The 22,923-nt window shown below is 41.1% G+C and overlaps 1 protein-coding gene across 1 annotated transcript; it reads left to right on the forward strand.

Annotated features, from left to right (window-relative positions):
• Positions 1 to 710: 710 nt before the first annotated feature.
• On the forward strand, positions 711 to 21,943 carry blnk (B cell linker; the record flags this gene model as incomplete). Its single annotated transcript, XM_080849419.1, has 25 exons — positions 711 to 785; positions 1,059 to 1,121; positions 9,342 to 9,388; positions 10,663 to 10,728; positions 12,029 to 12,085; positions 12,550 to 12,596; positions 13,289 to 13,323; positions 13,555 to 13,672; positions 14,802 to 14,908; positions 15,590 to 15,653; positions 15,809 to 15,877; positions 16,020 to 16,045; positions 16,266 to 16,285; positions 16,718 to 16,774; positions 17,116 to 17,149; positions 17,523 to 17,571; positions 17,794 to 17,857; positions 17,953 to 17,977; positions 18,079 to 18,109; positions 18,380 to 18,608; positions 18,737 to 18,753; positions 18,954 to 18,985; positions 19,396 to 19,479; positions 21,316 to 21,471; positions 21,821 to 21,943. 25 exons carry the CDS (start codon positions 711 to 713, stop codon positions 21,935 to 21,937), a joined length of 1,689 nt encoding a protein of 562 aa, XP_080705545.1. The 3' UTR covers positions 21,938 to 21,943.
• Between the last annotated feature and the right edge of the window lie 980 nt (positions 21,944 to 22,923).

The raw sequence follows: 22,923 nt of genomic DNA on the forward strand, positions 1-22,923 counted from the left end.
GTATACAGATCGTACTCAGAAAGATCTACGCCACTAACGTTAATTCTCGTTAGCTATCGCTAGTTTTGTTAAATTATAAAAATTTTAATTAAAAAAAAAAAAAAAAAAAAAAAAATATCTGCTCAGGCACCGAAAGGAAGCACCGAAATCTGCGTTGCATTTCGGTCCGGGTAGGTATCGGTTGTATGGAACCGGTGCCGTATTGGTACCGGTTCTCGGTACCCAACCCTAGTCTGGAGTGGGCTTATCTCACCTGGTCAGCATGCACAGTGGACAGCTAAGAACCAAAACGCCCACTGGCATGGTTTAACATACGTTTGTGTTTTGTTGTGTTAATCCACACTAATTCAAAAGCCTACAGATCACAATCTATTTATTACCTACTTCTTAGTAGTCAGATCACTGCTCTACACGCTCTGTAGTATGATCAATAATGGTTGGGGAGACCTCTTCTCAGTGTGTATTCCTTCTGTGTATATTGCCTTGTGTATATCAGCTTGTGTGTGCGTGTGTGCGTGTGTGTGTGTGTGTGTGTGTGTGTGTGTGTGTGTGTGTGTGTGTGTGTGTGTGTGTTTGTGTGTGCACTTGTGTGTGTCCACCCAGGGGAGGTGCTAGTAAATAAAGAGAAGAGAGATATGACACTTCCTCTTGACTGCATCCTACAGCCCATCAACTCTGAGCAATGGGGCCATTCTTCTTCCACCACAGCCATGGCCCTGAGTGTGCCGAGCACGGAGCAGTGTGAGAGCTGGGACCCGTCTGAAGTGGCCGCCTTCCTGAACCAGGTGAGTGGCGAAAGGCTCTTGACCGTGTTTCACGTTAAACGTTTCTGTGGTATCAAGGAGGCTAGCCGGTCAGTGATATAGACAGCTCCTAATTAAGGTGTCGGCGGTCCTTACTTTCGTTAAAAGAGCAGGTTATGAGGAGTGTTTGTCATTTTGTGTAATGGCACGGACAGGTTTCAGTCTGGGACACATGATCCCCATGTAACTGATTCATTCAATCAGTTAGACTCTGTAGGCAACCGTTTAGTTAAGTGTGTGTTGTGCTGTTCACAGAACGGGATGAGGGAGTGTGCTACTATGGTGGGGAGGATGAAGATGGATGGCAGTCGGTTTATGGTATGTGCCCTAATTTGTGCTGCTAATTTTAAAAGACTTTATCATGTATAATGAGTGGGTAATAATTCCAAAAAAGTAGACAGTTCTGGTAGCTATAATCGTAGCCATAGAAGTGTTAGAAGAAGCCTACTGTCAGATGGGCCGAGGGCTTTTTTCAGTGGCCTATTACAATAACCAACATGAGTGGATCTCACTTCCTTAGAGGTACTCTGACAAAGGTTGATCTAACCCACAAATGCAGTCCAAGACTGTCATGGTGTCACCAAAACCTTTTGTTTCTTTCAATAAATCTGTAGTTTACCGGTGTTTACCTTTGATTAGAGCATATTCAGAACCCAATTAAGTGTTGATACAGGAGGGAAAAGACCAGAAGAGCATCTCACAGCTTAGGATGTGTGAGGGAAGTTACACCCAAGAGTAAAAGTTCCAGTTTCCAAATCATGCAAATCCCGCTGTTGCATTACTGCTGCTGTGTCATGCAATTTCCTCCTCCAGACGCAGGCTTTTTTACTTTCAATATTCATGTCTTTATTTTCAACTTTCATCTTCTATGTGCCTCGGTCTTGGGCCTTGATCCTTTTGGCAGGTTCACTGGTAAGGAATCAGTTGATTGCATGTGGGAAAATGTGGTCATTTAAGGTGTGATTACATGTAACTGCATTTTCTGTTTCTGTAAACGCTTGACTACATAGGATTTTTTTATTTCAAAAATAGATGCTGACAGCTTTAAGAAAGACATTACATGAGCAAAGCCTTCATCATCTGTAGTCATTGCTTTGTTTGACAAGCTTATCAGTGAGTGTTTCATCTGCCTGTATGGTTGGGAATTCAACAAGCTGTTACTGCACAGTGTTGCTTCCTCATTTCAAATATTTGATTCAATGTAGAGCAGGGAAATGTTTTATTTTAATCCCAGTGAAGTGCTTTTAGCCAGTGCTTCCTCTGTCTGTAGGCTCCTGAAAGAACACATATCAGAATTGATAGGTGAAAATTCACCTCAGGACTCCAGAGCTGTATATAAGTATATTTATTAGACAAACAACAACAACAACAACAATTGCAATCGGGCTCCCTCCCAGCACAAGGCTGAAAGTGAAGCAAGGATAAACACATCGCACAAGGTGTATATAGACAGAAGTGTAACGTTCAGCAGGGAAAACCATGTGGTTTTCTGACGTCCGAGGCGTGGATGGAAGTTTTGCACAAGATTGGAAGGAGCACAGTTAGACCCTTCTTATCGCCTCTGGTCTAAACATGCTCTTGTACATATGCAGACGAAGTGCCACCTAATAATCTAAGTTAAACATACACACAGAAACACAGAAAAGCCATGTTCCTGCTTTCATAAGCACATGATTCATCCAAGGAATATATTAATACAAGGCACTTGACACATTATCTCCATCAAGAATTAACAGTGAACCAAAATTTTCAAGGGATATGTATATTGATTAATTTGGCATGTGGTGTTTTGGTCAGCGATATCATCTACTTTGCGGTTGGTCATTGTGCAATACGAAGAAGTAATGTTCCGAATACAGCAGCGTGAAATAGCCTAGGCTGTACAAGATGACTGGGGTTACCAAGATGAAAGTGGGTCACCTGTATTAATGTATGGATTAAACTGGACAGGTCCTAAAGGTTTATGGTCACCAGTTTCTGGTTATTGCTAGTCACCAGCAAAACGAGATTGTTATCTAACTCTAGGTATTAATTTCCTTTTAGACTTCACCAATCCACATTTGAAACTTGATATAGTTGTAGCCCCACATGGCTGATAGAAACAGAAGGTTTGTGTCCCTAGTTGTGCGTTTCCTTGGTGATAGGGGGCCCTGCAATCTCAAGAACCGATTTAGCTTAAATTTAGCTTTGCACACATGCTTGTTCAACAAAAATGACCACCGGCGGTTAGGTAAAATTGAGTAACCAATAACCCGTGTATGTGACCAATTTTAATGAAATTCATAATGGCATGTAGAAAATATGTACCTAATTTCAAACAAATCAGCTATAAGATGCCGCTACATCATGTTCCCCTGACATGGTTCGGTCTCTAAATCCTAACGTATCATTGCCAAAAAATCAAATGCTCCTCTTTCATCCGTTGAAGCAGTGAAATCGCAGCTTGCACATTCTGCTTGGATCCAGATAGAAACTGTTTGCGCCTATATTTAAACGTATTATTATGATCACTTAGGATGTGTCCAAGGAGCAGCACAATGTGTATTCTAAAACTACCACATCTGGCTCAGCCAGTGACCTCCAGGAAAGACTGGATGATGTCTATGAATAGAATAGTGACGTTGGAAAGACAGCAGACAGCACAGAAAGACGGAACGAGTGCAGCAAGGGCTAGCACCCCAAACTGCAGCTCCCTTCAAGGGAGCACCCAAGCAATCTGTTGAAAGAACCCTTTTGAAACATAACCCCAGACTACATGCACCATCATAATGGGCGTAGGCTCAGAACAGTTTGGCGTGAAGGAGAAGTGTGTAAGAAGTAACCCACGAGACCCAACCAGCCTGTATGGGCATTCCACCAAGCTGCAGCTCCCCATCAGTGCCCTACCAGAGGAATTCAACATCACTTGGTAAAGAGGACCTATGACATACTGAGACTCCTCTAATGTTTAAGTTGCCTCTGCAGGACCCCTTGTAAAGACCGGGAGGTAGTGGCACGCACAGGTAGTGGTTGACAGAGTGGAAGCACAGCTGAGGCACAACATCTTGGCAGACGCTGTGGAGGTGGGGCGGGAAGAACCGGATAGTTTTCCCAAACCACGTTACAACAAAGCTTGAGAGGTGAAGGAAGAACGCTACAGCAAAATGGCCGGTTTGTACAAACAAGGCGTCTGTACCAGATGGGAGCATGCAGAACCTTGCAAGATCGCCTGGACAGAGCTCTGGAAAGCTGAACCCCTGTGCACTGAGTTCCTCATCCAAGCATCACCAGAAGGTGTATTCTAAAAAAAACCTGTCCTGTTGTAAGTATAGGATACTGAGGCTGAGGTGTCCTGTTACACGGATATACTGGACGAGGTGGAGACAAAGAACTCTATGAAGCAAAGTGGAGGGGAGCTTCCACCATCACCATCTATTTGTACTAGTGCTTCGTTTCCCATCCATTTTCTCTTTCCTCTTCTCTAAGATCCATTTTGGATTTCAGCAGGGGCCTGGAGCTGGATTAGAGGTTCTGGCTCTGCAAGGACCTTGCCTTGCCATCTGGGGCCAGAGGTCCTGCGGAACTGATCTAATTAGGGGAAGGTTTATAACAGGCTCAAAAGCCAAGGAGTTAACCCTGGAAAGGTAACCTTGTGGAAATTACGTACAGACATGTTTATATTTGAAGTGAAAAGAAGAGTATATAAGCCCTGCAGCAAAATGAGCTTTTCTGCAAATGTAAATGCAGTGTTACTTTTTAATTTCATGCATTTAAAAACATTGTGGTATGTGAAAAGGATTGTGCACCCTACTTAATCCAAGTTTAGCAACACCCCTTTGGCTGATATTTCAGCAAATGCCTTTTGTAGACAGCTAAGAGTCTCACTATTCTCCATTAAAGCAGCCATAAGGAGTACTGTTTAAAAATGATCAAGCTAACTATCTAAAAGGCATGCAAAAAACTTTGCAAACAGCACAAGCAGCCCAATGACACTGATAGAAGCTTGCCAGCACACTAACTGGTGTCTTTTGGCAGTATAGCTGGCAATGTCATGCTGTAAAAGCTTTCTTCCATTTTTGCAAGGTGTTCCAGCCAGGTAACACAGAACTACATACAGTAGGGCGCATCCCGGATGGCTAGTGGGGAAGACACATGTGTTTATCTGGGGAGGCTGCAGCCTGATAATAAATTACACCAAAAAGTTACATCAAGTGTAAGATCTTCCCATACATTTTTTCCTATTGAGTTTAATAAAGATCTGTGGGAAGTGGAAGGGTGCCCAAGCATTTGCACATACCAGATTTGTTGTTTCATTTTCTATTTTAAATTTTTCATTTAATTTAATGACATAAAAAGTAACAGTACACATTCATATGAAGAAAGATTCATTTTAAATTTAATTTCATTTTTTGCTACAGTGGTTGAAGTTGAATTCTCTTGAATAAAATAGGCTATGTAGATTGCTACTTGCAAAAGGTTCGCCACAGCCAGATTTGGCTGAAGAACTGGGTAGTATGTCTCTGAAAAAAATCAAATGACCTAAAACAAATACATTATTTCTAATTGTTAATTGTTGAATAAATCTAATTGTTGCCTCTATTTCAATATTTTCAAATTGTTATTGTCAATGAATATGTATGGGCTGGTGCATACAAAGTGTGTGTGTGTTGAGGGCCTGTGAGAGAGTGGTGGATAGAGTTGTATCCATTTAAATACCAACTGGAACGTTTCAGAGACCTTTGTGAACTCAATTTTCTCCAGCTAAAACCAGTACAGGCCATTTTAGACCAGTTCAACTAATACCATATGACACATGGTAACATACAATGAAGTTCCTATTATTGTTTATCAATACATGTAAATTTCACAAATTGCTCAAAATTAGCAATTAATAACACAATAATTTATCCGTCATAAAGTCACACTCATCTTCATATTCACTAGACAGTTTGCAAAAAACGCACAATGTAACTCACAGGGAGTGCTTTACACGCCACATCTACAAACTATAGTTCCTTAAATGTTCACTCAGATTAAGATATACAACAAACCTTTAAGTCTATTGTTGCCAGAAACATAATCATTCAATATAACACACTTTTCTTGGAATGGAAAATCTCGTGTTATTTCACTTAATTCTTGTTCTTTCCCCCATTTAATGCGCCGGTCATATTACGCGCCACTGCGTGGTATGTCTAGCTTTAATTAGTTTTTTTGGAAGGGGAATAAGTCCTTCAGAGATTTAGGTAAATCGATTATACTGATGAAAATTTTAAACACGGAGCTTTGATGTTCCACCAACTTGCTCTGATCTCAAATATGCACAGGCCTATTGACAGCATCAGCCAGGTAATAGAATCCAAGTCCACCTGGGCCCCCTAACTTCAGAATTTTCTTGTCAAATGTGATTTTGTTTTTTTGCTGCAGTACACAGGGAATTCAAAGTAGCTTCTGCAAATGTCAAGGCGTCACAGAATTGAGTATGTGGTGAATAACACACAAACTCCCAGAGTCTTAACACCCAGAGGGGACGGGCAGTGCCGTAGACACCATATGGGGCAGGGGCTGAGTGTTGCTGGGCTGCAGCAGTGTGTCTGGTGACTGTCAAGAGGGGGGGGGCTCATCTCACCCCACCATCCTGCGGCGAGGCCAGCTCGGGTTGAGTTGGCATATTTATTTGTGGTTTGATGCATTAAACCATCTGGCCACTTGTGGGTAGGGCAGCCATCATGAGCAGGTGGACAATATACACAGTGTGACAGAGAGTGGGGAGGGAAACAATCTGTGCCTGAGTTCTGCATTTGGACGGCAGCCACAGAGTTTGAGAATGAAGACGTTACTTTCTCTCGGACGTTCAAGCACTGCATGGCCTTGTTCAACACGGTGTAGTCAGTCGTCAGGCATATGGCAGCAGGACTGGTGGCCTAATGAGGGACTGCTAAAGACCCTGAGTACTGTGTGAGGAAGGTCACCTAGAAGCCACAGAGCAAGTGTTAAATTCACATTCCTAAATCTTACACGATGGGTTTTTGTTTGTTTGTTTTGAGGGGGCAGGGGTGTACGAGATGCTGTGGGTGTTTCACAATGGTCTAAAAAGCCGTGAGAATGTATTTTATATTTCATGTTTTCCTAGGGTTTTTTTATTCTTCATTTCCTCAACCTTCGTTTCCTTGATTTGACTGACCTACAAGCCAACAGTCCAGGCAGACATGGAACAAAGAAAGAGAGAAAGACAAAAAGTGCCTTTTTATAGTATTACTTGTGTCTGAGGTGAGTGTGTCTATGAGAGAGAGAGAGAGAAAGAGAGAGAGAGACTTTCATTATGCAGGAATGGTTGCTGGGCTGTGGGCTGCCTGTCAGACCAGAGGTGAGCTCAGCTATAAATAATTCAGCCTCGACAGAGCGAAAGGCTTGATATTTCATTCAGTGTCAAAAGGCTAAGCAGATGTTTTCATTTTTTAACCTGCTTCTTTTCTTGAGTTTTATATTGTGTATGAATGTGTCTCACCCCTCTGCAACCCCAGCTGGCCATGCAGTGGTAGTGCAAGAGTCTTTGGGTGGTGTATGAGCTTAGAGGTCGAAATATGCTTCTACGATTGCGTTACTGCATGGTCACGAAGTTGCTTCGATGGACTCTTGAACATTTATAGTTCTCCGTCAGTTGGTGGGTGTCGCAAATAAATAAATAAAAAAAAGATGGCGGACCAAACTCCGTAATTGGTCCTATTTGTATAAAAAAGTACTTTGTTTTACTTTTAAAAGCTACAGAGAAATAGACAGAAAAGAGAAAAACCCTGTTATTGTAACTAAAAAATAAGTCTGAGGGGATTTTACGAGGTGTCTGAGCCAGCTATCTATTGTAAGCTACGTTGTGTGTGTGTATTCACCCTGCCATTGTGTGTCTGCTGCGGTGCGGCTACTGCTAACCTGTCTATATTTGTCTATTTCACTTTCACTGTCTATTTCGGCTGACAACTGCATACTTCACGCGCGAAAAGTAGGCTCTGTGCCAAAACTCTAAAAGATGCGTGGCCGCAGTGTAGTTCGAGCCACGACTGAGACGTGTGTCTTGCGCTCGTAGTGTGCATGCTCTAACCTTGTAACATAAGTAACGCAGCCGCCACGCAACGCAAATGTCTTTATTGTAGACGCATGGAAACACCTGTGCATAAAAGGCATGGAGCCTTTGATATTCTTCCCATAGATTTTGAGCTAAAATGTTTTTTAGTTTTTTTTTAATAAAACCCTTATTTTTGTAAACTCTGGTGTTGGTCTCCACTTCATGCAGTGGCCTATGGGTCAAAACAGTGTGGGTGTGGTGTGATAGGTATGTTTGTATGAGTGTTGTCTGTGTCTTGGTGTGCATGTTCCTGTGTATCAGAGAGAGAGAGAGAAAGAGAAAGTAAACTGACCATTTCCCATCTATCTCAATCCTGGACGTCACTTACCGAGTCAATAGGCTTTGATTCCTGATTCCACCGTTGAATACATCTGTGTTCCACTAGAGTAGACCACAGCTGTGGTTTTCCACCAGCTTACTTCTCTGAGAACAATTTGTCACTTTGGCACTTTAACTTCCAGCATGATGAAAGTGATTGCAACCACTCATTTGGAGAATGAAATGGAACTCTGCAAGTTAAAAGCAAGAGAAAAGGTACAGAGACAGGACCTGTGGTGGCCTCGCCTAATAAATTATACATTTAGAGGAGAATACATAATTGATCAGGATTTAGAGCATATTTTTATGTTAATCATCTCACGGTAATCCCTTGTTCCAGAAATGAGGCTGACTCTATCCCCATCAAAGAAACCCTAAAATAATGTATTAACATTCATGAAGGGGTAACCTATACGAGGCAATATAGAATCGGTTTAGTTATGCCAGAGGTTATGTAAGGTGCTTCAAATGGACATGCAGTGGAGATATTACAAAGCCATCAGTTTCATATACCCAGTGTTAGTTATAAGTTTTTATGGCTAGTCCAAATAGGACAAGGGGAGGTTGCTGGTTGTGGGGGTGCAAAATTTCAGTGCTGGAATAGAACTACTTATAGGGTAGAGCCATCTTGTGGTTATTTATAAGTATGGCAGCATTGATTGCCACTCAAGTCATGAAAATGGGGCACTTCTTCACATTCAAAATACATTGCTGGTTTGTTCCTAAAAATGTACAATTTTAACATACACACACAGATGATTTCAAAATGTGCAACATCCAGCATTGCCGTACAAAAGGGCAAATGACACAACATTTTTCTTAGAAATGCATACACATTCTCTTATGATTCACTGTGTCATTGTGAAAATGTCTGTGAAACATTACACGCCTCCTGATCAGGAAAAAGGGAACTTTCACAATATGCACCTATTTTTAGTATGGCCAAATAAGTTCAGTGTATGTCTAAAGCACATGGTAAGCAAGTCCATGCCTCCCTGAAAGATAAAGGGAAAGAATACGATACGGTGGTGTAGTTTCTCAGGAAATTGTGATGCTTCTTCGTGCTGTGTATTTTCAGAAATAAACAGTGTGTTTTAAGCTCTTGCTTTCTGTTTTCACAGAATCTTTCAGACCGTGATCTCAGCAGATTTAGTCCAAAGCACAGACCGTAAGTCACTCACTCCTGTAAGGCTTTTCTCAAGGCTTGTCTGACTGCCTCCTAGGTGCACCACAGTAAACATAAAAGCATAAAAACACAAACATACACACACAATAAGTAAGTGCTACACATAACATAAAAACATAGAAACACACTAAGTACTACACATAACATAAGTACTACAGAACACAGTATGGAAACAGATGTGTATATAAATAGAGTGTATATAAAGAAGTAAAGTAAGGGGTAAAATGCAAATAAATACAGTGCAGGTGTGTGCAAAAGTGAATGTGCAATGTGCAACGTAAAGGAGTGAAAATCCCCTGCCGTGGTGAGCAGCAGCTCTGTTAAAATACCATAATATCCGTAAGAATGGTATTGGCGCTGTTGTCTTGCCCATAAAATGCATGTGCTCTCTGGTTATTAAACTTGTCACTTTGGTGTTTGCTATTTAGTAACAGGAACACAAACAGCACAACTTTTTTGCTATGTACGTTTAATAAGTGAGAAATATTACTGCCTATGAGATATCAGATTGTCTTTCTCCATTAGAGAATTCGTCTAGCAGTCGCAATTGTTAAAATATTTTTTAGTAGTAACTGCGCTATATAGCCTACTAAATACACTTAACATTCTGCGCACGTTTTGCTTTGTCGTAGCCTAATTATAGTTTGATACTAGAAGAAAGGAAGAAAGAAAACAGAGCAAAAATAATGATCTCCCTCATTACCCCATTATTCAAACACGCAGTTTTTTTTAGAGTGTATTGTGTCGATTTATGGGGATAATACGCCGTCTGTGATGGATGTCACTTTTTGCCCGTGTTCCATACAAATTGTAACTGTGGCAATAGCTTCTGTCCAGGAAGAACTCTTTATCTGTCAGTGACATGCTCTGGTGATGACCAATCGCGTGTGCCGTATGTCTACCCGTAGCCTATTATTGGCGCATGAGCCAACGGCAACTCAGTACTTTCAATCAAAGCTGTGGGCCAGCAGACGCTAAACACACGAGACCCATGCTAATTTTTGACTATGGATAAACTGAACAAAATAGTGGCTCCCGCCAATGAAAAACTACGGTAGGAATTTGTGATACATCATTACAAACTTGGTTAATGTTTACTTTAATATAATCCCTGTTTCTTCAACTTTTTGTGAACTTCTATCTATCTAATACAAAATATCTATGTATATGTCACAGCGAGCTAGTTATCTATTTTTTTAGTGCAGTTTGTAACAGAAATGTCAGAATGAGATTTCAATGTGCTTTAATGTTTTCAGACAACTGCAGAAGATGGTGCAGGACATCAAAAAGAAAGATGACAGTATCTTCAACAGACTGAAAAGGCAAGCGCTATCTCAGAAGTCCTATGATGTGTCACACTCCGATGATATATAAGGGACTATTGCCTTAACTGTCAGCAATCAGTTAGATTTTTAATAAGTTGTGAACAAACTCCTTACAAGTATCTTTAGTGGTCAGTCCTGCACACACAGACGTCAGTGACTTTCTCTAGGGTCTCATGTGGTCATACATGAGAAGGGGCTGCAGAGCACTTCATTTAAATTTAGCTGGAGGTCTTTGTTTTGGTTGTTTTGGTTGAGTAAAAGTTAAATCTATTGATAGATAGAGGGTAGATGGTCTGACAGAAAGAGACACAATCTACTCTGGAGACGGCAAGCCCACAATTGCTTAAGGGTCGAAACAAAGACGTTATTCCTCTTTTTCAGAATGGAAAGATCAAATTTGACACACACAGCTACAACGTGGGTGGACTACAGAGACGTCTCGAAAATAGACAGAGAGGGAGGGAAACATCTTCAGACAGATGGCTTCAGCCTTGCGGTCTCACTTCCACTTTAGTCAGGAGCAAGAAAGCTGTACTTACTGTTGAACTTGCCTTGGCATGTTATTATGCCTGAATGTGATCTCGCCGTACACTTAGACAAAAGGGTTGTGCACAAAATCTTCTTCACAGAAAGGGCATTGAAGGTCATGTCATTGAGTTGATGAGGGTTCTCTGTCAAACCTTTACAAAGTTACTCTGGGATTAAGTGGATTCCACAATGGCCATTAAATGAAAGCCCTTATTTCTTAGAACATTGATGGTGGGAGTGATGACCTCAGACTGCAATATGCAGACTGTTGCATCACTCTATTCCTCCAAGACAGATTATGCTATATGCAGTGGGATAACTCCTCTATTCCGCCAAGACAGATTATGCTATATGCAGTGGGATAAATAAAACAGATTATGCTATATGCAGTGGGATAACTTGATAACAAGCAACATTTGGGAAGGCTTATCTAAACAACTTTGTGCCTATTTTGAGGAGTCCACAAGTCTCTCTAGCCAACACAGAGCAGCCGATATTAGATGATGGATTGCTGTTGGAGGCTCGATGGTACAGCCAGTCAATGTCCAGCTATTGTTTCTTAGTATTGTTATTCTTAATATTGCCCAAAATGTTGCCCGTTGTAATATCAGCCTTTGACTGGCCATGGACCAGATTCATTTATGCTAGGAATACCATTCTTCCACTATTTCACTGACACCTTCTAGAAATACTGCTTCCATGGGTCAGCCCTTCTTTAAAATGTATGTTAGTTAGTTATAAGTCTGCTTGTTTCCCCCACTGACTACAGGTTTCAAAATGAGCAAGCTGCGGTCATTCGCAAAACTGGAAGAAGTACACTTGACCGGTATGAGCCTAGACCTTTTTGGACGAAAGTTTTGCTGCACTTGTTTTGTTCATCTCCGGCTAGAGTGTTGCACCGCTTCGCCTCACTAATGACGTTTCAGTCGTGCTTTCGCACTAAACACACGCGCAGTCTATATATTTTTGTCTCTCGGGAGTGCACAACAGTCACATGTCGACGTTGGTTAACTTAGTTGTGAAACAGAATAGATGCTTGCATCTTCGCCCCACCGCAGTGTAACTCATGAAGGAACCTTTTAGAGACGCACTAACCCAAAAGCAGGATGTATGCATCTGACTTCTGTTTGTATGAGCTGGAATGACCACAGATCGGCACCACTTTTTTTCTGTAGTTGGCCACTGGCCACATTCTCTGGATGTTGTCTGTTGATTGTGTTTTATATGATTCTTACGTTTGTCCACAAAATCAAATCAAAGTCCACAAATGTGTGTATGTGTTTGTTGCAGGATGACAAACAAGGCACCCCCACAGTTACCCAACCGAGACTACCGAGGTATGTCAAAAAAGAATGTTTGTTAACAGCACGGTCGTATTGAGGAATGTTTATTATAGAGGTAGACAATCAATGACAATCCCTTTCTTTCCTTTGACCTCATTGGTTTTCTTCTGGAAACTACTTTGGTACAAGTCCTGTGGTTTTTAAATGTTCCTGTTGTAGGTATAACATCTGCTGTAAATGAACTATATACATAAAATGTACTTAAGAGTGACTGAGATTAGTCTAGCACTGGATAAATACATCAAAGAGGCATGTCCCAAAGACAGGTTGCGCTACGACTAATCATAACAAAGAGATAGTTTTCAAAATGATGACCTGTTATTTAATGGATGGTTTCAGCACAGGAAAGCTTTTTGGAATGTACCTTCCGGTAAATCTCCACACTATATTCTGTAATCAAAGCTTAGATCTCTTTCTCTGCATCCCTTTATCTCTTCACACCCCCCCCCCCCCCCCCCCTCATCTATTTTCACTTTTGATTCAGGTCCCCAAGACTAAAGCATTCCCCATTTTGTTTTCACTGTTTCATTGTGACTTTCACTTTTATCTTCTTCTTCTTCCACAGCACAAAGTGACTGCCCTGAAACTAGACAGTGAAGCATCAACTCTTATCAAAAGTAGCTGCTTCACTAGGGTGGAATAGTGAAACACTGACCACTTGCTCTGTGTTGTGTTTGTGTATGCAGGAGACAATGGTGATGGGAATACCAGTTCCGATATTGTAAGTTCATGGTGCTTTGCTATACTTCTAATGTTGTACAGAGTGGTACAGTACAGAACTCTAAAATGCTACGAATTCTCAGGCGCACTAAATCATCCTGAGAAATGATCTATTTGCATTGCGTTGGAAACATATAGAACCCTCTAAATATTTTAGTAACTGTTTTCCGGGAGAAAAAGCATAATTAGTGTGACAACACATAGTAAAATGGATGTCGCTCCAACATTGCAGGACAGTGACACATATATGGACCCCGCGGGGGAGAATGATGACAACTACGAGCCCCCGCCATGTGAGCGACTCTTCACCCCCACTTCCTCCATGTCCATGCAGAGAGAGGAGTATGCAGGTATGATATCTCCTATGCCAGCAACAGCGTTAAACCAGCCTGATGTGGGACTGAGACTTTGCACTGACTTTCCGAGTCCGATAGGCTCCTAAAATATCTCTTTTAGACATGTTCGTCAAGATTTACACATTCTTCAACCAGGGCCCTATTTTTAGATATTTTAAAATCCAAACCTTAGGACAATTGACAATGAAAACAGTCCAGTATTGAGTTAGAACGCTAAAACTGGCAACCACAAAACGGCTATACAATAGAATCCTGTGAGGCAAGCCAGCAGGTCAAAGTAAACTGCTGGCTTTTGCCTCTGACAGGTTGTAAATCTTATTATAACATGACAACATGGAAAGGATCCCTACAGGGATATACCTGCGTCTGTTTACCTTAATACCTTTTTAAGAAACTGTAGAAAATGACATGAATGAATGTACAGTCAGTGTTTGACCGGTCTCGATCTTCCTGTCTCTGACATAGCACCGCAGTCAGTGCCTGTTGATGATGAGGTTGGTAGGCCAATTGTTCAAAGACCTTTTTTTCAGCTGGTCTTTGCTGGAGGAATTATGTTGCCCTCCCTTTCTCTTTTAAATACCCCTAAGGCGTTCTATTGGATTCAAGGCAGTCGACATACCCACTCATAGTTCATAGCCAAACATACGAGACCCCATCTGAGGGTTAGGGTTAGGGTTTTATTTTTGACGGCTGTCCGTAAAGGTTGACATTATGCAATGTCCTTCCCACTTTTGGAACTGTCACAGAAGTTCTGGTAATTTTATAACCGTGTTCATGCACTTAAATGAATTGGAGATCACAGGCATACCACATTTTGTTTCAATAACCACAGATTTCTTCTTTGAGGCCTGCATTTTTCAATAAAGTCATTATAAAGTATTTGTTTTTGATTGTTCATAAGTGGCAACACTCCACTTGTCAATTTAGAAATAATGCAACTATTGAGAGGTGATACAATTGTGAATCAAGTGATATTGCACAGAGGAGTACTCACTTCGGCTGTAAAATGTATGTCAAAACAGGTGAAGCATGAGGGAGAGTTTCTGCAGTGTTCTTGCCGTTTTAGTCATCCTTACACTTCCTGTTTTTGTTTTTTTTGCGTGGTTCCACTTCTCATTTCCAGACAGGTGTTCCATGCGAGTGAGCCCAGCCCCACGCACTGCTCTCCAGCCGCCACGGCCCAGGGCCCCCTGTCCCCCCTCCAGGGACCGACCAGAGGAGGAGGATGAGGCAAGGGGGGATATTTGAACTATTTCCATTGCATGATAGTATAACCTAGATAGCAGCAATTTGCAAGTACGTCATGAATATTTTTCTCATGTGTTGTTAATGGAAAAGTAACAGGAGCTGTTGTCTCATTCTGACAGAATGTCTCTTTCCTAAGAGGCTTACCGTCAGTTAAGTTTATTGAAATGGTTTGAGGAGAGCAATTGCCTTGAATGAGGTAACATGTATTACAGTAGTTGTTACGTTTAACTAGTGTGTTGAATAGTGCTATATTTTGCTCCTGCAATCACACAGTGCATGTTGTGCAAGGTTGTGTTAGCCATTTGGCTTGCGTACACAGGGATGCAAGCTGGTAGTGGACATTCATAGACACATACAGAAAACAATACTTCTCAACTCGGATAAGTTTCATTAATGGAAGACATTTCTATGATCCACTTTCTATTATTTTAAGACCTAGGGTGTAAATGCTCAATGTGTTTTTCACCAAGTTTATATGACCACATTGATCCTTCTGTGAATGTTGTTGGATGCAGTCCAGCTCTTCGAACTCAAAGGTTCCAGTTTAAAAGATCAAAGCATTCCCCCATCTGATATGACTTTTCTGTTATACTAATGAACAAATAATGACACGAGCGCATGTATAACAGTATCCTGATACTCATGGTCTCCCTTTCTTTGCAGGATTACGTCCAGCCAGAGGTAGAGTCTGATGAAGACTACGTAGAGCCCTCCGAAAATACTGAATGTAAGTCATGCACAGATCAGGGGACATCAGAAGCAGTATATGCGGAAATCAAACAGAATTTTTAGATTATTTTAGAATTAGAATTATAGAATAATTTGCTTATATAAGTCTGTACTGTAGTTGTGTTTTGTCGCCTTGTTGTTGTGGTTCTATAGGCACTGCTGTGAGCCAAGCAAACGAGCCAATGAGGTCCAGTTGTGTGGCAAACTCAGGCACATTTACAGGTAGGTCCAGTGACTGATGCATACTGTATGTGGGATCCAGTCAGCTCTCAGTGATGGTCCATAGTATTACATCAATCTGACTGGGCAATGCTCTACTGTTTCAGCGGCTAGAGTGGTAATGCACATAATGTTTTTTCTCTAGATGTATATGAGGTTCCCGATATCGATGTAAGTATCATTTTTTGAAAAGTGTCAAGTGCAGTTCACAACTTGTCTAACAATACATGGGACAGTTTCAGTGGTCGTGAACAGTTATGAACAGTTATGCACAATTATGTGGAATAGATATTCAGTTACAGTGTCATAGTTGTAATACTTTACTTTCCAAATGTTTAAATGTTCATAGTTACTATATTGTTAATTCTGCTTTGTGTCTATCTCTCGACAGGATCATTTCGCGTCATCAAGGTCAGTAATGCCACCATATCTGATTTCATCAGAGCAGAGAAGTTACACATTGTGTCACATTATGTCAAATGTCATCGTGAACATTCATTCATTTATTGAGCATCACTCAGTCATTAAAATAGTCATATATACGTTGTATACAAACTACTGACCTAGGACTAAAATGTTAATATTAAGTATCCTAAATACACTCAAATTCTCTAATAAATCATTTAGGAGTTTGGGCTAGTTGTGTGTAATCAGACTGCATGCTACGGTTTCCTTGACGACATGCTTTGCCATTGTGTTCCCACCAGGACATAGTGATACTCAATCCTCATGACCCTGTCAACTTTTGCTTTTTCCACCGCTATTCCTATCTCAGCATATTAACAAAAGACTGCCTGTGAATATATCAGCATTAACCGTTGGTGTGTGGCTTTCCTTTTACAGGCGTCCTTCTCAACTTCAGCCTCCCCCTCAGAGGACTCCCCCTATCCCCAGCCCACGGTACTGCACTGCTTTAACCACAGGGCTAAGGATAACTCTGGCCCATACATTTAACCTCCTTTAGAACCCACTTTTAATCTTTGAATCTGTAAATCAGCGCAACGTTGTCTGTCTTATAGTAGATTGATCTGATTATCATGACCGAATGTTTTCAGATTGTGTAACTGGAACCATTTTTAGAAATAGCACAGTTCAAAATGAGGAACTTAACTATTGCATGGCATGACCAAACTGAATCAGCCAAATCAGTACACCAGAGCATGTTTTTCTGTGAGTTTCATCATGTTAACGATGCGGTGTGAGCCTGCATTCTGATGCGTTTGTGGCTTTTGTCATCCAAGACATACTAGGAAGCCAGCACCTCCACCCAAGCCAGTAAGTATATCCTCTGACACTCATGCTTTGAGCAGTATGATTAAAAATGATAAATGGATAAAAAACAACCTGTGATTCATTTGGGTGCATACTTAAATGGTGTGTGTGTGTGTGTGTGTGTGTGTGTGTGTGTGTGTGTGTGTGTGTGTGTGTGTGTGTGTGTGTGTGTGTGTGTGTGTGTGTGTGTGTGTGTGTGTGTTTGCTTGATGGTTCTGGAAACCGAAGAGGGCTTCAAAATGCATCTGTACAAAATAAATGATACATAGTATATATAGTCTGCATTAGGCAACACAGTCCAGTCTGTGTTTTTAACTTAACACACGAGAATTGTGTTTATTCTGACGTTTGCATTTTACTTCTTGTGTCCCAACAGGAACCAGATGATGGTGATGAAGAATATGAAATCTGTGAAGGAGTTGAAAGTAGGGATTTTTTTTTTTCTTAGATAGTAAAATCATTGAATGAGCTTGTGTTAATCTGTTCTACATAGTTTTATATTCTTTCTCTTTCTTATTCATCCAATGCTATAAGAGACCTATGGGTCATATATTCATCAGCATGTGTTCAGTTCATCATATGCATTGACATAATCAGGTAAAGCCTTCACTTCCCTTCACTGACCGCTGTCTCACGTGTCATTTTAGACGTCAGTGTGAAGTCAGAGGAGAATCTGGCTCCTACCCCGCCCTTGCCTCTACCAAGGGAAACGTATGTATTAAGAATTAAGAACACATGTAAGATACCACAACTGCAGACTCTCTTTCCTTTTAGCATCATTGCGCTAAATTTATTCTGTCTTTCAGAAGGAGAAATGTGCCGCAAAGACCAGTATGTATTTGGTATATATTCTGGTATATTTTCATCTATATAATACATTTATATATTTGTTTGTGGATTTTAGCCTTATTTTTCATTTTTCAATGTTTCAGAAACGAAGCATTCCAGCCAGAGAGCATGAAGGTACTAATGAACTCTAAACCTACAAGTCTGCACAAACCCACATCAATATCAGTAGCTCTAGTTTACTGTGACCTTAGACCTCCTTTGATTCACACACACTGACAAACTTTGATACATTTGGTGAAAACAAACAAACAAACAAACAAAAAATAGATAGATCTGTGCTTTAAAACCTCAATTTATGAAAACTTCCTCACACACTGTTCACATGCGCCCACCCCATTATGTGACGCACTGATCCGAGTGCCTGTTGATGCCTCTGTTCTTTAGCCACATCTTACAGAAGGCCCTGTCCACCAGAGCAGCGGTCGCTCTCCCCACGGCGGCCCGGTCCACCAGAGCCGCGGTCGCTATCCCAAAGCCGGTCGGGTCCACCAGAGCCACGGTCACTATCCCAAATCCGTTCGGGTCCACTAGAGCCACGGTCACTGTCCCCACGCCGGCCGGGTCCACCAGACCCGCGGTCGCTCTCCCCACACCGTGGCTTCCACAGAGCCAGGTAGGGCTGGGGCACAGACCAAAACACATAAGGATGCCGGGAGCACCGCCTCTCTGTGCAGTCTTGTTGTTTCCTCTTTCGTTTTTCTAAACAAGTTAAAGTTATGTTTCTTCCACTTTCGCCCACAGGTTTTCTTTATCTCAGGGTGAGTAAGGGACTTACATCATTATCTAACACCATATCAGAAAATCCAAGTAAAACGTGTTGTATTGGTTCACCTAAGGTTATCCAGAGTGTTGGTTTACACTCTCAGCGTGGTCCCTGTGATAAATCATTTGATTTGTGGTGTACATTTTTGGTGAATTTGTTAAAAATCCTTTTTGTCCCTTTTAAAACACCCGGCAGTAGCAGAGAATGGACACAGAGAATCGGAGGAGGTAAGAACCCTGTCCCTCTGTATTAACAGTAACAGTCACCCAGTTGTGTTGTCAGAATTCGCAAGTTCATGTTGCGATTGGTTTTGTTAATTAAAGACATTCCTCCCTTATTAAGGAATTTGCGATTGATGGTCATACCTTTTTTGGACTGATAATCATAACTTTCATGTTGGTACTATGTTGACATTTTTATGTTGGCACCAGTGATCCCATAGTATTTACAGCTAGAGTGCTGACCTACTCAGGAATGAGTTATAACTTTAGTCATGTCATAACTTGCAGTGTGCATAACTGCCGGGTCAGCAGTTGGCTTCTCAGAATAGACACAGGGCCCACGAACAATAAAAGGCGTCCTCACACAAACACATGTGTTATTTAAAATAACCATTCAGCTTCTACTTGCTTTTCAGAAAGCTGGTGTTTATAAGAAACCCTGGTTTAGCAGCACATGTGACCGCAAGATGGCTGAAGAAGCTGTGTTACGTTCAAACAGGGCAAGTCCGATCTGTATATTTCAATGAATACTTCTCTGTTTTCTCTGGTAGCTTTCTAACATATTTCAATGCCACTTGGATTCTTTAAAGCAGTGGTTTCCAAACTTTTCTGGCTCACAGCACCTCTAAACATATTTCTCTCCATCCACGGCACCCCTATTTTTTATGTCATATTTGTTCTTTTTGCCATTTGATTTAACCTTGTGATATGTTGAATAGGCTATAACTGCTTTTATTAAAGGCATTACATTGAGAAAGTGAGGTTTATCTCATTCTTGTTAGATTCAAATGAACCACTCTCTTTAATTCAACTCATTTAATAGAACTTTTGAATAAATAGTGAACAGAATATGAACAGACAAAGTCTGTCCCTCTCACAACTATATCACAGCCAAAATACGTATTGGTAATAATAGAGAAATTAGCTGGCAGTAACAAAACATAGCAGGAACAAACATTCAATATAAAGTTCACAAAAATATAGTTATTCTCATCTCCACAGACAACGTATCAACTTAATGGGACACCTGTGCCTGTCTCTGACTGCAGAGTTTGTAAATGCGAGGAGGGATTGTTGACAGTGAAACACAGAGGTCCTGTTCAACTGACAGCCTTTGCCTCAGGTGTAGGAGGGATTGTGGACAGTGCAACACAGAGGTCCTGTTCAACTGACAGCCTTTGCCTTAGGTGTTGCACTGTCCACAATCCCTCCTCGCATTAACAAACTCTGCAGTAAAAGACGGGCACATGTGTCCCATTAGGTTAAGCATGGTTGTCCAGTTCTTTGCAAAATAAAGTTCTCTGTAAATGTGTCCTCATCCACATATCTCACGTTAGCGACCAGCTGGCAAAGGCCACTAGCATCAGTGGACTCGTCTATTTGAAGCGCAAATGTCCCCCTTAGCCGTAGTTTCTCACTCAGTACAGATTCCATGTTCTCCGACATATCATCAATGCGACGTTTGATCGTGTTATCAGAGGGGGATTTTTTTTCTGAAGTGTGTGCTTTTTAGATTTAGCAAGCAACTCGGCAACTAAAAAAATAGCCTTTTGTGCCTTCTCAGACACACGCACGGTAGAAAGCGTTCGCTATGTGTGGTATTCTTTGTCTTTCAAATGATTCAATGTCTTTGTTCTGGTGTGTCGGGTGCTTGGTCTCCAGGTGCTTTGCCAACTTGCTAGGCACCATGGCTGCATTAGCCAACGTCTCCCTGCAGAACAGTCATACTAGTGTGGGGTACGTCACCTCGCCACACCCATACTGGAGGTACGGGTCGTTATAATGGCTCACTTTTCTATTTGATTAATTCAATTCCGATGTCTGTTACTGTGGAGATGGATGCACTCTCTTTTAAAAACGTATCCATTGCGCCTATCTGCACTTCTCTATCTGCTGTCAATACGGAATAACGAACAAAGTCAACGAGAGAGCTGTTGTTGATGTTACGCCCTGAATCAACTGTAAACTGTAGCCTATTGTTGTTTGTGCTGCAAGTACATTTTTTTATTGATATAATTACAATGAAATGAATTTTGAAATTGATATATATATTTTTTAAATGTCATTAAATGATCAAGCCTTGGGCCATTCCGCGGCACCCCTGAGCATGCGTCACAGCACCCACTTTGAAAACCCCTGCTTTAAAGGACTCCTTATTACCATAATTACATCTTTTGAGTGGTGAATGCAGATGAGTATATTCAGCTTAACCAGTCATTATATTGGGACATTGCTTGAATTAAACAAAGAAAATTACATACATTTAATTTGCATGCAGAAGAGTTGAGATTAAATTTGTTCAGAATTGCTGTGTCTGATATATTTCATCATTTCAGGATGGGGCATACTTGGTGAGAAAGAGCTCAGGGCAAGATGCAAAGCAGCCTTTCACCCTAGTGGTGCTCTACAACGGCCGTGTGTACAACATCCCCATCCGCTTCATGCCCGCCTCTCAGCGCTGGGCACTGGGCAGAGAGAAGTCGGGAGAGGAGGTAGGGTGGGCATCAGCAGACATGGATATCACTGTCATTTCTTGTGCATTATTTTAATAATTGAAAAAAATATCTGATGGCTATGCATCACTCATTAACTTAATAAATAACAGAAAAGTACATTTGGATGGTAGTTTTCATTTACTACTTAACTATATTTATATTCTCACCTCAAACATAAGGTCCTAAATGTCTCAGTTGTGCCAACGACTTAAGTTTAATGACTCTTAAGCCTGAATTGGCATCGTCTTACGATATCAGGTGTGATTAGAGATCAGAAGTGGCTGGTGCCAATGTTACTGCACAAATAGTTACGCTTAACCATCCCTCTCATTTCTTCCCCCTCAAGTATTTCAGCTCCGTCTCACATATCATCAAAAACCACCAGCGCAACCCTCTGGTTTTGATTGACAGCCAGAACAACACCAAAGACTCCACCAAGCTGCTGCACCCCTCCCATGTCTGAGAGGTCCTGGCTGAAGCCCCAGCAAAGACCAGAAGCAGCCAGGCTCCTGATGGCTCTAACGGCTTACCTGAGGAAGCCAACACGTGCAGATTAACTGTGTTGTACAGAAATAGTCCAGAATATTGCTCAATATTGCACAGACCATGACATGGAAGCATGGGTATTTGTATTGGATGTATTGATATATCATAGATGTATAGGAATACCAGTGCCGATCTGGTTATGTAGTGTATACAAATTTGAGTGCACTGTTAGTACTGTTTTTATGCTTATGTTTATGCTGGGCAGGGACATTTTTCAATTTATAAATTTCTGACATCATTACTTTGATCATGACTTAAGGAAGTTCTGGTTACACAAACACTACACCGATATGTACAACTAAAAGAGCCAAATAACAATGTATGGCAGTATAACTGAAGGAGCTACATAACAATGTATGACAGTATAGAAGAGCCAACACGCAGATTTACAAAATGTATTACAGAACTTTAATGCCCAGAAACAGCATGACATAAGAGGATGGTACAAAGAAGAATCACTGAGTTCAGTCTATTTCAGGCACTTCAAAAAGACCTCTTAGATCCCCTCAACAGTGGACAGCTGTTGACCAAATCATACAGCGTTATGGACAGAAGAGTGTCAAGAGTGTTCCTCAGTGCAAAAGGTTCTTCAGTGCATGGACTGTCATTTTCTGTTGTACAGATAATAATATAAAGCTTCTGCTGGTACATGGCTCACTTGTCAACATAATAGATCTTTGAATCTTAATTTCACATCTGAATAAGGTCATGCATGGCAAGACTTTCAGCCTATTCAAAAGTGCTGCAATTATCAGAGTGCAAAAATAAATACATCGTCTTCAAGTCAAAGAGGGAAGAGCTATGGATTAATCACACACAGCTACTTGGAAGGTGTTCCCTGAATATATTTCACCTATTGCATTATCAATGTGATCTAAACATAGACTTTGGTCATAGAACAAC

This window comes from Sprattus sprattus (genome assembly GCF_963457725.1).
Source record: "Sprattus sprattus genome assembly, chromosome: 12".
Lineage (NCBI taxonomy): Eukaryota > Metazoa > Chordata > Actinopteri > Clupeiformes > Clupeidae > Sprattus > Sprattus sprattus.